At 43.3% G+C, this 14959-nt stretch overlaps 1 protein-coding gene across 1 annotated transcript in view; it reads right to left on the bottom strand.

Moving 5' to 3' along the window:
* poln (polymerase (DNA directed) nu) overlaps positions 1–14959 on the bottom strand; it is a 93667-nt gene that overhangs the window by 34499 nt on the left and 44209 nt on the right. Inside the window, exons 19-20 of the mRNA XM_055937022.1 lie at positions 4923–4980; positions 2822–2899 (exon numbers count right to left, since the gene is read on the bottom strand). Coding sequence (XP_055792997.1) covers positions 2822–2899; positions 4923–4980 — 136 coding nt within the window. The remainder of the gene's footprint in view (positions 1–2821; positions 2900–4922; positions 4981–14959) is intronic.

The following is a 14959-nucleotide window of genomic DNA, read 5'->3' as shown; positions in this document are numbered from 1 at the left end:
ATAAAGGGTGTGTGTGTGTGTGTGTGTGTGCGTGCGTGAGTGTGTGTGTGTGTTTCTGATAATGATAGGCAGATAAAGGGGAGTTTCTAAAGATCTCTCCATCAATGTTTTATGCGTGAGATCACATTTCCCTCTGGGACCATTTGTAGTCCAGAGAATACTATGTGTGGGATGGGGGGTTGTGTGTGTGTGTCTGGATGCGCTTGCCCATGTGTGTGTGTAATAGAGTCGTTTCGGGAAGGTCTGCCCCAGTGAGATTTTTTTTCAGTGATAAAAACACTACCAACTAGCATCTTCCTATTGATCCAAACACGAATAAAATAAGATGACCAAAGATAGAGCATCTACAGTCGATAAGTCCGAAGGGTCAAATCATCTTGGCCTAAACACACACACACACACACACACACACACACACACACACACACACACACACAGTTGATGTCGGAAGTTTACATACACTTAGGTTGGAGTCAATAAAACTTGTTTTTCAACCACTCCACACATTTCTTGTTAACAGACTATTGTTTTGGCAAGTTGGTTAGGACATCTACTTTGTGCATGACACAAGTCATTTTTCCAACAATTGTTTACAGATTATTTCTCTTATAATTCTCTGTATCACAATTCCAGTTGGTCAGAGGTTTACATACACTAAGTTGACTGCCTTTAAACAGCTTGGAAAATTCCAGAAAATTATGTCATGGCTTTAGAAGCTTCTGATAGGCTAATTGACATAATTTGAGTCAATTGGAGGTGTACCTCTGGATGTATTTCAAGGTCTACCTTCAAACTCAGTGCCTCTTTGCTTGACATCATGGGAACATCTAAATAAATCAGCCAAGACCTCAGAAAAAGATTGTAAAGTCTGGTTCATCCGTGGGAGCAATTTCCAAATGCCTGAGGGTACCACGTTCATCTGTACAAACAATAGTACGCAAGTATAAACACCATGGGACCACGCAGCCGTCATACCGCTCAGAAAGGAGACGCATTCTGTCTCCTAGAGATGAACGCACTTTGGTGCAAAAAGCGCAAATCAATCCCAGAACAACAGCAAAGGACCTTGTGAAGATGCTGGAGGAAACCGGTACAAAAGTATCCACAGTAAAACGAGTCCTATATCGACATAACCTGAAGGGCCGCTCAGCAACGAAGAAGCCATTGCTCCAAAACCGCCATAAAAAAGCCAGACTACGGTTTGCAACTGCACATGGGGACGAAGATCACACTTTTTGGAGAAATGTTCTCTGGTCTGATGAAACAAAAATAGAACTGTTTTGCCATAATGACCATTGTTATGTTTGGAGGTGTCACGTTCCTGACCTGTTTTCTGTTGTTTTGTATGTGTTTAGTTGGTCAGGACGTGAGCTGGGTGGGAATTCTATGTTGTGTGTCTAGTTTGTCTGTTTCTATGTCCAGCCTAAAATGGTTCTCAATCAGAGGCAGATGGTAATCGTTGTCCCTGATTGAGAATCATATATAGGAGGCTTGTTTTGTGTTGGGATTTTGTGGGTGTTTGTTTCCTGTCTCTGTGATTGTCTACACCAGATAGGTCTGTGTCGGTTTTTGCACATTTGTTATTTTGTATTGTTGTTTGTAGTGTTTTACTTGTTCTTTATTAAACATGTTTAACACTAGCCGCGCTGCACTTTGGTCCTCTCCTTCACCCCTGGAAGAAAACCGTTACAGGAGGAAAAAGGGGGATGCTTGCAAGCTGAAGAACACCATCCCAACCGTGAAGCACGGGGGTGGCAGCATCATGTTGTGAGGGTGCTTTGCTGCAGGAGGGACTGGTACACTTCACAAAATAGATGGCATCATGAGGCGGGAAAATTATGTGGATATATTGAAGCAACATCTCAAGACATCAGTCAGGAAGTTAAAGCTTGGTCGCAAATGGGTCTTCCAAATGGACAATGACACCAAGCATACTTCCAAAGTTGTGGCAAAATGGTTTAAGGACAACAAAGGCAAGGTATTGGAGTGGCCATCACAAAGCCTTGACCTCAATCCCAGAGATAATTTGTGGGCATAACTGAAAAAGCGTGTGCCAGCAAGGAGGCCTACAAACCTGACTCAGTTACACCAGCTCTGTCAGGAGGAATGGGTCAAAATTCACCAAACTTATTGTGGGAAGCTTGTGGAAGGCTACCCAAAACATTTGACCCAAGTTAAACAATTCAAAGGCAATGCTACCAAATACTAATTGAGTGTATGTAAACTGCTGACCTACTGTGATGAAAGAAATAAAAGCTGAAATAATTATCTGTACTATTATTCTGACATTTCACATTCTTAAAATAAAGTGGTGATCCTAACTGACCTAAAACAGGGAATTTTTACGAGGATTAAATGTCAGGAATTGTGAAAAACTGAGTTTAAATGTATTTGGCTAAGGTGTATGTAAACCTCCGACTTCAACTGTACATACATACAGTATAATCTAGGCCAGATGGCTCAGTCTACTATACACAGACCACGAGGAAAAGCTGTACTGGGGGGGAAGAACGATAGATAGACCCCCTCCTTCGATCCCACCCAGGCTAGTTATTAGAGCCCAGCAAAATAAAATGAAGGGAAAACGATACAGTACATTAACCCCTGAAAGTGAAACATTCACTCAATTGATATTTTTTGTGTGTCTTGGTTCTAAAAGGGGGTTTAAAAAAACAACAACTAGAAAAGGTACATTTCCTAAAGAAAAGAGTACTTGCTTCAGCAGTATAAAAAACAGAATAATAACAATGAGCATGGGGATTAACTTGCTGACACAAGTACACTAATAATGAATGATATGGCCAGTGTGACCTTCGCCTACCTGCAGCCAGGAAGGTGTAGCCGTCCTGGGGGATGAACATGGCCCGTGGGTGAACCGTCACCACCTCTGCTTCCTTTCCTGAGAGTACCAAACACACAGCCATGAGGGACACCATGAATCTACGTTACCATATTACTGTACCAATCATGTTAATATAGTACAATCCTACTACCCAGGACTCCCTGGAAAACAGTGGCAAGTGTTACTGAATGGACTATCCTGTATAAAGAAAAGAAAATGAATTTAAAATAAAATACCCAGCTATAAACCCCAACTTCCACTTTTATAAAGATATAACACAGCTACCATCCTACGGTGAGCATGAATAATGTAATAACACTGTTCAGGTTATAAATGTGTTATAACGGCCTTGTCACCGCTCCATTCTATAGTGAGTAGTGTTGGTGAGTTTCCTAGCAAGTCAGCCAGCCAGTCAGTGCTTTAATTAACTGGCAGCCCTATAAATACAACATGTGTTAGAAGTTAACTAGAGGACATCTCCTGACTTCAATTAAAAGAGGAAAAAATAATTAAGTAAGTGTTTTTTTTCTATATAGAAATATAAGAAGGAAATATAGTGAGAAATAGTGAGGTAGGGAAAATATATAGGAGCGATGGAGAAGACAGCAAGAGAGAGAAAGAGAGAGAGAGAGAGAGAGAAAGAGAGAGAGAGAAAGAAAATAGATGTAGTAGACAGGTGAGAGAAAAAAAGAGACAAGGGGGAGAGATGAATAGTTAGTCCATCATCCACTATATGGTTAGCAGTAAACTAGCTAGGTAAGAAACTGGGTCGTGGTTAGCAGTAAACTAGCTAGGTTAGAAGCTGGGTCGTTGGTTGAGGTAGAGAATCCCATCAGGACAAATCTAACACCACGTCATTATCCTGGGCAGGTAAGTGCTGACCTCGACTGAGTAGAAGAGAAAAACGTCCCCTACTGTTCACCATCACGCACACACCTCGGACGCTTGCACACACACACAATGCAACAAAACACAGTGTAACACCTCTAATAAGGACTGATTAGGGCTTCAATCACCTTCAAAGAGAGAGCGAGAGAGAGCGAGAGAGAGAGCTCCTATGGTAGGTACACCTATAGCTCATCTCTTGGCAGTAGTACTGTAGACTACTTTATCACTGACCTCAATCCAGAGTCTCTCAGAGCGTTCAGTCAGCCCACTGACACCCTTATCAGATCACAGCAAAATCAGTCTACTTGAACAGAGCAATACTCAATCATGAGGCATCAAAGCCAAAGGAAGTGAATAATATTAAGAAATGCTATAAATGGAAGGAAAGTAGTGTGGAAACAATTAGGCAACAACAAATTCAATCCCTTATAGACAACTTCCTGGACAAAACGTTCCACTGTAATAGTGAAGGCGTAAACTTGGCAGTAGGAAATCTAAACATTTGAAATGTCTTTATTGTTTTGGAACTGCTGTGTAATGTTTACTGTTAATTGTTATTGTTAATTTCACTTTTGTTTATTGTCTACTTCACTTGCTTTGGCAAAGTTAACATATGTTTCCCATGCCAATAAAGTCCTTGAATTGAGAGAGAAAAAGAGAGTTAGAGAGAGAGCGAGAGATAGAGTTGATGAGTAGGTGCTCTGGAGATATGATGGGTGAGTGGCAGGGCAGGGAGTGCTGATGCTAGCACCTACGACTCACCGAAGGCAGGGAGAAAGAGAACCATAGAACTAGTGATGACCATGGTGAATAAAAGGAGAGAGAAAGTGTACATGTCTGCAAGACTAGTGTGACGAATCTCCTGTACACAACTGTTGCCGGAGAGGAAGGAAACTGCTCAGGGATTGAGGCCAATGGTGACTTTAAAACATTTACAGAGTTTAATGGCTGTGATAGGAGAAAACTGAGAATGGATCAACAACATTGTAGTTACGCCACAATACTAACCTAAATGACAGAGTGAAAAGTAGGAAGCCTGTACAAAAAAAGTTAAGATCAGCATGTGTTTGTGTGTATTTGTGTGCGTGCGAGTGGTGATTAATTTTACCTTGAACATATGGAGAGGCTGTGCATAATGCATAATTAGACCGGATTTGAATTTGAATGTGTGTGTGTGTGTGATTAACTGTACCTTGAACATATTGCTTCTTAGTGATCTGCACCGGCTGCCTTGGGAGGGCCTGGAAGTTCTAAAATCACAAAACATTTATCGTCAAGCAAAGCACAACACACCTAGAGAAATATATTTATATGCATGATAATTAGAGAAAATAAGAGCGAAAGACACTTTGTCACGACCGTTTAAAGGAGTGGACCAAGGTGCAGCGCGATTGGAATACATCTTTTAATTCAACGAAGAACACTTAACAAACGAAACGTGAAGCCAACGTAGTGCACACAGGCAACTAAACATGGACAACTACCCACCAAACCAATATGGAAAATGGCAACCTAAATAGGCTCCCCAATCAGAGACAACGATAAACAGCTGTCTCTGATTGGGAACCCACTCAGGCCACCATAAACCTACAATCCATAGACAATACAAAATCCCCATAGATAACAAAAACCCCTAGACAATACAAAAACTAAACAAACCACCCCTTGTCACACCCTGACCTAATCAAATAATAAAGAAAGCAAATATAACTAAAGTCAGGGCGTGACAGTACCCCCCCAAAGGCGCAGACTCCCAGCCGCAAACCTAAACCTATATGGGAGGGTCTGGGTGGGTATCTCCCCGCGGTGGCGGCTCTGGTGAGGGACGCAGACCCCGCTCCACCTCTGGCTTGGCCAACTTTGGTGGCGCCTCTAGAGCGGGGACCCTCACAGGCGACTCCGGTCTGGGGACCCTCGCAGCGGGCTCCGGACAGGAGGGCGACTCCGGACAGGAGGGCGACTCCGGACAGGAGGGCGACTCCGGACAGGAGGGCGTCGCTGGAGGCTCCGGACTGACGGCCTTTGTTGGAGGCCTCGTGCCATAACTCCTCACTGGAGGCTTCGTGCCATGGATCCTCATTTGAGGCTTCGTGCCATGGATCATCACTGGAGGCTTCGTGCCATGGATCATCACTGGAGGCTTCGTGCCATGGATCATCACTGGAGGCTTCGTGCCATGGATCATCACTGGAGGCTTCGTGCCATGGATCATCACTGGAGGCTTCGTGCCATGGATCCTCATTGGAGGCTTCGTGCCATGGATCATCACTGGAGGCTTCGTGCCATGGATCATCACTGGAGGCTTCTTGCCATGGATCATCACTGGAGGCTTCTTGCCATGGATCATCACAGGAGGCTTCTTGCCATGGATCATCACTGGAGGCTTCTTGCCATGGATCATTACTACTGGAGGCTTCTTGCCATGGATCATCACTGGAGGCTTCGTGCCATGGATCATCACTGGAGGCTGCGTGCCATGGATCACCACTGGAGGCTTCTTGCCATGGATCATCACTGGAATAGAGAGACACACAGGAGGCCTGGCTCTGGGAGAAGGCACTGGACTCACCAGGCTGGGGAGACATGCAGGAGGGTTAGGACTTAGCACAGGCACCGGACTCACCAGGCTGGGGAGACATGCAGGAGGCCTTGTCCTTGGCCGAGGCACCGGATACACTGGGCCGTGGAGGCGTACCGGCGGTCTCGAGCGCAGAGCTGGCCCCACCCGTTCTGGCTGGATGCCAGCTTCCACCCCGCAAATGCGGGACGCTGGCACCGAGCACACCGGCCTGTGAATGCCCCGCCTCGACACAGTGAGCATCACCCCATAGCACGGGGTATGACCAGTCCCATGCTTGCCACAGTAAGCACGGGGAGTTGGCTCAGGTCTCCAACCTGACTCTGCCACACTCCCCGTGTGCCCTCCCCATTTTTGGGGGGGGCTGCCTCTCGGGCTTCCTTGCCAGCCGTGTTCCCTCGTACCGCTGGTTCCCCTTTCCTGCTGCCTCCGCTCTCCTGGCTGCCTCCACCTGTTCCCATGGGAGGCGATCCCTTCCAGCCAGGATCTCCTCCCATGTGTAGGATCCCTTGCCGTCCAGGATGTCCTCCCATGTCCAGTCCTCTCCTCCACGCTGCTTGGTCCTTTTTTGGTGGGTAGTTCTGTCACGGCCGTTTAAAGGAGTGGACCAAGGTGCAGCGCAATTGGAATACATCTTTTAATTCAACGAAGAACACTTAACAAACTAACAAAATAACAAACGAAACGTGAAGCCAACGTAGCGCTCACAGGCAACTAAACATGGACAACTACCCACCAAACCAACATGGAAAATGGCAACCTAAATAGGCTCCCCAATCAGAGACAACAATAAACAGGTCTCTGATTGGTAACCCACTCAGGCCACCATAAACCTACAACCCCTAGACAATACAAAATCCCCATAGATAACAAAAAACCCTAGACAAGACAAAAACCCCTAGACAATACAAAAACTAAACAAACCACCCCTTGTCACACCCTGACCTAACCAAATAATAAAGAAAGCAAATATAACTAAAGTCAGGGCGTGACACGCCTAGAGAAATATATCTATATGCATGGTAATTTGAGAAAATAAGAGAGCAAGATACCTTTTCTCATAGGCTTTTTAGAATGTACAAAATAGCGTTGCCCAGGTAATGAATCCCAACCTTCAGTCAGTGAGTGTTAAAAGGCATAGGAGCAGTTGATATTTAACACTGACTGGCTCTACTACTACGACATCATTAGATCTGAACAGCTACCATTGTTAACAAGAGAGACTGGAGAAAGGGAGGGAGGGAGGTAGACGGTTGGAGGGAGGGGGGAGGGAGACAGAAAGAGAGATAGAGAGAGAGGGGGGAGAGATGGGAGGGTTAGCGAAAGAGATGGGGAGGAAGGAAGGAGGGAGAGAGATAGAGAGATGGAAAGGCATGGTTGGAGACTTGGCAAAGGCTGGCACACAGACAATGCTGGCATGCAGTGCCCCATGCCACACACAGGTGTTACTTATGGAGACACAAGTTCTAGTTAGAAAAATGTATTTAAGTGTCACTCCACTATACATTGCATTCATAAAGTATTCAGACGCCTTGACTTTTTCCATATTTTGTAACGTTACAGCCTTATTCTAAAAGTGATTTAAAAAAAATAAAAACTCAAACTATACACAATACCCTATAATGACAATTCAAAAGCATATTTTCCGAAATTTGAGCAAATATTACATTTACATAAGTATTCAGACCCTTAACTCAATACTTTTTTGAAGCACCTTTAACAGCGATTACAGCCTCGAGTCTTCTAGGGTATGATGCTACAAGCTTCGCACACCTGTATTTGGGGAGTTTCTCCCATTCTTCTCTGCAGATCCTCTCAAGCTCTGTCAGGTTGGATGGAGAGCGTTCGCTGCACAGCTATTTTAAGGTCACTCCAGAGATGTTTGATTGGGTTCAAGTCCGGGCTCTGGCTGGGCAACTCAAGGACATTCAAAGACTTGTATCGAAGCCACTCCTGCCTTGTCTTGGCTATGTGCTTAGGGTCGTTGTCATGTTGGAAGGTGAACCTTCGCCCCAGTCTGAGGTCCCGAGCAGGTTTTCATCAAGGATCTCTCAGTACTTTGCTCTGTTCGTCTTTCCCTCGATCGTGACAAGTCTCACAGTCCCTGGCGCTGAATAACATCCCCACAGCGTGATGCTGCCACCAGCATGATTCACCGTAGGGATGGTGCCAGGTTTCCTCCAGACGTGGCGCTTGGCATTCAGGCCAAAGAGTTCATTCTTGTTTTAATCAGACCAGAGAATCTTGTTTCTCATGGTCTGAGAGTCTTTAGGTGCCTTTTGGCAAACAAGCGGGCTGTCATGTGCCTTTTATTGAGGAGTGGCTTCCGTCTGGCTACTCTACCATAAAGGCCTGATTGGTGGAGTGTTGCAGAGATGGTTGCCCTTCTGGAAGTTTCTCTTCTTCTCTAGAGAGGAACTCTGGAGCTCTGTCAGTTTGACCATCGGTTTCTTGGTCAATTCCTTCAACCTCATGGCTTGGTTTTTGCTCCTACATGCACTGTCAACTGTGGGACCTTACATAAACAGGCGTGTGCCTTTCCAAATCATGTCCAATCCATTGAATTTACCACATGTGGACTCCAGTCAAGTTGTAGAAACATCTCAAGGATGATCAATGGAAACAGGATGAACCTGAGCTCGATTTTGTGTCTCATAGCTAAAGGTCTGAATACTTATGTAAATAAGGTAACTTTCTAAAAACATGTTTTCACTGTCATTATGGAGTATTGTTTGTAGATTGCTGATGATTTTTTAATATTGAATCCATTTTAGAATAAGGCTGTAACGTAACAAAATGTGAAAAGTCAAGGGGTCTGAATACTTTCCGAAGGCACTGTAAGGCAAGGGGTATGAATACTTTCTGAAGGCACAGTACATAGAATTGTTCATTATAGTGACAGCCCCAGGGATGAAACTCCTACCGAAGCGTTCAGAGCGACATTTCATTGTCTGGTATGTCCGACCTGATGGGAGGAGATCAAAGCAGTGGTGGAGTGGATGGAACTTTCATTCAGAAGGGAGGGTTTTTATAGTAGCCTATTGTGTTTGCTGCGTTGACAAATCCATTTCCCCTCAGGGATTCTAAAGTAATATAAAAGTAATACAATTCCTTTGTCTCACAGCCACAGTACGTGTTGATTCATCCAATTTCTATTTCACATCATAGGTAGAACCACACACACACACACACACACACCCACACACACACCCACACCCACACACACACACACACACACACACACACACACACACACACACACACACACACACACACACACACTATACCAAACATCAGAAACACCTTCCTAATATTGAGTTGCACACACAAACCGGTGTGTCTCAAAGACTTAAAAATCCTTCTTTAACCTGTCTCCTCCCCTTCATACACACCGAATGAAGTGGATTTAACAAGTGACATCAATAAGGGATCATAACTTTCACCTGGATTCACCTGATCATTCTAAGCCAAGGAAAGAGCAGGTGTTCTTAATGTTTTGTATACTTAGTGTACTGTATTTGTATTAGAGGGAGAGATTAAATAATAATATATAGGAGCTTGTCAGATAGTGATATACTATGTTTAAGCAAGTCACTGACCCAGGAGGTGGTAAGGGGTGGTAAATCTTTGTTTCAAGTTTGAATGTCACATGCAGAAGTACAGTGAAATGCCTTTCTTGCTAGCTCTAACCCCAACAACGCAGTAATCAATAACAATGTAATACTAGAAATAACAAGGTAGAACAAAAATAAACAAGATATAAAAATAAGGAATAACAAGAACACAATAAAGTAAGTAAGCGTACTATATACCGGGTCAGTTCCAGTACCATATTTACTGGGATACTGGACTGATAGAGGTAGATGTGTATAGGGGTAAGGTGACTAGGAATCAGGATACTGAATACTATGAACAGAGTAGCAGCAGCGTATATGATGATTGTATGTGAGTGGGTGTGTGTAGAGTCAGTATAAATGTATGTGCATACTATGTGTGTGTGAGCAAATGACTGGCTGTTTATGTGTGTTGGAGTATCAGTGTGCGTAAGTGTGTAGGGCCCTGTGAGTGTGCATAGAAACAGAGCAACAATAAGAATAAAATACAAGGAACAACTCAGATAGTCTGTGTAGCCATTTTGTTAGCTATTTAGCAGTCGTATGGCATGGGGATAGGAGCTGTTCTAGAAGCTGTTGGTGTCAGACTTGATGCACCGGTACCATCTGCTATGCGGAAGCAGAGAACAGTCTATGGCTTGGGTGGTGGGAGTCTGTAACAATGCCTACACTCACCACCTGAGGTCAGCCCGTCAGGAAGTCCAGGATCCAGTTGCAGAGGGAGGCGTTCAGTCCCAGGGCCGTAAGCTTGGTGAAGAGCTTGGAGGGGACAATGATTTTGAACGCTGAGCTGTAGTCAATGAACATCATTTTCACATATTTTTCCTCTTGTATAGGTGGGTAAGGGCAATAGCCTGACAACTCAAACTGAATTCTTCCACTGCTCTATCGTTCGCTACATACTTCAGAGAGACTGCCATCATTGAAGTCGTTTGTGGTGACGTCAAAATGAGGGGTGGTGTACAAAAAGGTAATCAGCGATTGGATCATCTCCAACCAATCAGAGTAGCAAAGCCAATGAGACATTTTCAAGCCGCCACTTCACCCCACGTGTGTTCTGGCTCTGGCAAACTTAATCAAGGTTTGTAAAAAAATATATGAAAAAATATCTAATAATATATCTGTTTGGGATTCTTGCAGTCAATTTTCAGTTCGCAAATTATTTTTAACTATGTACCGGTCCCTCGACCATCCGCTCAAGGAAAAATTGTCCCACGGCTGAAATTAATTGGGGACCCCTAGTTTATTACTAGTCAGTATGAGATGGGGCTATAGCAATGGGATGCTGTTTACACACTAATACGGTCAGGGATACGGGCTGGGCCTCTGTACTGTACAGTATATACAGTGCCTTCAGAAACTATTCATACCCCTTTGTCTTACTCCACATTTGTTGTTTTAAAGCCTGAATGAAAAATGTATTAAATATATATTTTTCCTAACACTTATCTTCACACAAACCCCATAACCACAAAGTGAAAACATGCTTTTAGAAATGTTTGCTAATTTATTGAAAATGAAATACAGAAATATCCCATTTACATAAGTATTCACACCCGAGTCAATACTTTGTAGAAGCACATCTGGCAGCGATTACAGCTGAGAGTCTTTCTGGGTAAGTTTCTAAGAGCTTTCCACACCTGGATTGTACAACATTGGCCGATTCTTCATCTTTTTTTTCAAGCTCTGTCAAATTAGCTGTTGATCATTGCTAGACAACAATTTTCAGGACTTGCCATAGATTTTCAAGAAGATGTAAGTCTTTAATCGTAACTCGGCCACTGAGGAACATTCATTGTCTTCTTGGTAAACAACTCTAGTGTAGATTTGGGCTTGTGTTTTAGGTTATTGTCCTGCTGAAAGGTGAATTCATCTCCCAGTGTCTAGTGGAAAGCATACTGAACCAAGTTTTCTTCTAGGATTTTTCCTGTGCTTAGCCCCATTCTGTTTATTTTGTATCCTGAAAAACTCAACAGTCCTTAACGATTACAAGCATACTCATACAATTATGCAGCCACCACTATGCTTGAAAATATGGAGAGCGGTACTCAGTAATGTGTTGTATTCTTTGCAGTAAATCAAATCAAATTTATTTATATAGCCCTTCTTACATCAGCTGATATCTCAAAGTGCTGTACAGAAACCCAGCCTAAAACCCCAAACAGCAAGCAATGCAGGTGTAGAAGCACAGTATTACTTTAGTGTCTTGTTGCAAGCAGGATGGATGTTTTGGAATATTTGTATTATTATTAAAAATCATAAATACTGTTCCCTGATCAGTTTGACGCAACCTCTTAAGAATCTGACCCTTTAAAATATATATATATTTCTAACTGCCTGTAGCAAGGATATGCATATTCTTGATACCATTTGAAAGGAAACACTCTGAAGTGGGTGGAAATGTGAAATTAATGAAGGAGAATATAAAACATTAGATCTAGTAAAAGATAATACAAACAAAAAAACGTGTTTTCAAATAAATAAATAAAAATAATTAATCTTTGAAATGTAAGAGAAAGGCCATAATATAATATTGCAGTTCAGGCGCAATTTGTATTTTGGCCACTAGATGGAAGGAGTGTGTGTGCAAAGTTTCAGGTTGATCCAGTGAAGCATTGCAATACTGGACAATATTTTATATCAAGTCTGCCCAAATGTGCCGAATTGGTCAATTGATACATTTTCAAACACATAACTATAGAGAACATACAAAAATGATATGGTAATACAACATTTAAGTTTACACATTCCCAGGAATGTCATACATCATGGATCATTATTATACTAACTTTCACACATCTAGATGGCCGGGCGGGGTGGGTGTGGAGCCAGAGACAGCAGTGGTTCAAACTGTAGAACCCAGTTACTACATTTGAATATAAAAATTGATTTTATAAAACAAAACTATGCTACATTTTATCTCTGGGGTCCTCAGAATTACAAATCAGAGCAAGATTACTGAATGTAAGTACATTATTTACCTTCAGAGGTGAATGTATCAAACCAGTTGCGGTGATAACAGTTTTTTGTTGTTGTGCGCTCTCCTCAAACAATAGCATGGTCTTTTTTCACTGTAATAGCTACTGTAAATTGGACAGTGCAGTTAGATTAACAAGAATTGACGCTTTCTGCCCATATAAGACATGTCTATGTCCTGGGAAATGTTCTTGTTATTTCCAACGTCATGCTAATCACATTAGCGGACGTTAACTCAACCGTAGCGGTATAGGGACACCGATCCCGTAGAGATTTTAAAGCTACAATATGTAACTTTTTGCGCAACCCGACCAAATTCACATAGAGTTATAGACATGTCATTTTCATTGAAAGTAAGTCTAAGAAGCGGTAGATGCGTTCTATCCCTTCTGCTCTTAAGTTTAGTTTTTGCGGCTTTTACTTTCGGTTGTGTACACCAGCTTCAAACAGCTGAAAATACAATACTTTTGGTTATGGAAAGACATTTCACAGCAGTTTAGATGGTACAATGATTCTCTACACTATACTTGTTTCGTCACATAACCTGTGACCACATATAAACCCTGGCCTCAGATCAGGGTGGAGATAGAATAACTAAAATGTCTTCCAGACCTGGGTTCAATTAGTATTTGAAAATCCTTCAAATACTTTTGAGTGTTTTCTCTAGCGTGCCTGGAGTGCCAGATGGGCGGGGTTTGCAGCTTTGAGACTATTCTATTGTTTCTATTTCACCAGGCAGGCTCAATCAAGCCCAGATAAAGTAGCTGATATGATTTCAAATAGTATTTAAACCAAAGTGTGATGTCAGATGATGTTGGGTAGCTAAGATGTCTTCAGGTCTATTGAGTTCTCTGAGCCGAGGCAGAACTTTAAATAACCTCAGATCAACACTATCGATCCACGAAGGAATTTGAGCCTTTGTCTCACAGCCACAGTACATGTTGATTTATCCAATTTCTATTTCACATCATAGGTAGAACCACACACACACACACACACACACACACACACACACACACACACACACACACACACACACACACACACACACACACACACACACACACACACACACACACACACACACACACACACACACACAGGATTGATGATGCGCAGGGAGAGATTGGGCCGTGCTCAACTGTTTTCCCTGTAAGCCCTGTTTATCCAGACCAGTCCACACTGGTCCCACTACATTCACACACACACGCCGCACGCTGCAGGATCTATAACACTGCAATTGACACTGCTGCAGAGGATGTGTGAGTATGTGTGTGAGTGATGGTGATGGTTAAATAGGGGAGAACCAGGAAAGAAGATCTGCAGTATTGAAATGTAATGTAGACACACACTTGCAGTAGAAACACACATCATCACAGTAGAAACAGACATTAACAAGAGCTACTTCCTCCCAGTCTGTGTCATCTGACAGAAAAAGCGGCACTCTGTACCTACAGCACATCATATATTATTCACTAGACAGAGAGAGAGGGACAGAGAAGGGGTGTTGATATGGGGAGGGAGATGGAAAGAGAAAATGGGGAGCGGGAGAGTGAGGTGGGGGAGGAGAGAGAAATGGGAAGAGAGAGGGGGTGGGAAAGAGAGGGGAAGCGAGAGAGATGGAAGTGAGGGGAAGAGAGAGGGGAAGAGAGAAGGGGCGGGAGAGAGAGAGGGAAGAGAGGGGAAGAGAGAGAGGGGACAGAGAGGGGGGAGAGATAGAGGGGATGGTGTGAGAGAGAGAAAGAGGGAGAGGGGAAGGGAGGAAGGAGAGAGATACTGCAGCAGTAGGGTGGGGACAGAGCTGAAGCACATTCCCACAGTGGACATAGAAAACAGTAAATGGCAGCAAAATAATGCTGAGTGTGTGTTGTTGAATGTGTGTAATGACACGTTTTCTAGGTTTAACCATGTTGTGTCAAGTGTGTGTGTGTGTGTCTGTGAGACAGAGAAGTTTCTGGCTGTGGCATGGCAGGTGATTCACAGTGTCAGATGTGTCTGCTCAGCTTTCCCATCATGCACTGTAATCCTTTGAGTGCAGCAGATATCAGGATCAGGCTAAAA

This window comes from Salvelinus fontinalis, chromosome 11 (assembly GCF_029448725.1).
Source record: "Salvelinus fontinalis isolate EN_2023a chromosome 11, ASM2944872v1, whole genome shotgun sequence".
In the NCBI taxonomy this organism is placed as follows: Eukaryota; Metazoa; Chordata; class Actinopteri; order Salmoniformes; family Salmonidae; genus Salvelinus; species Salvelinus fontinalis.
The sequence above is the reverse complement of the archived record's forward strand: the minus strand, read 5'-3'. Positions and strand labels throughout refer to the sequence as shown.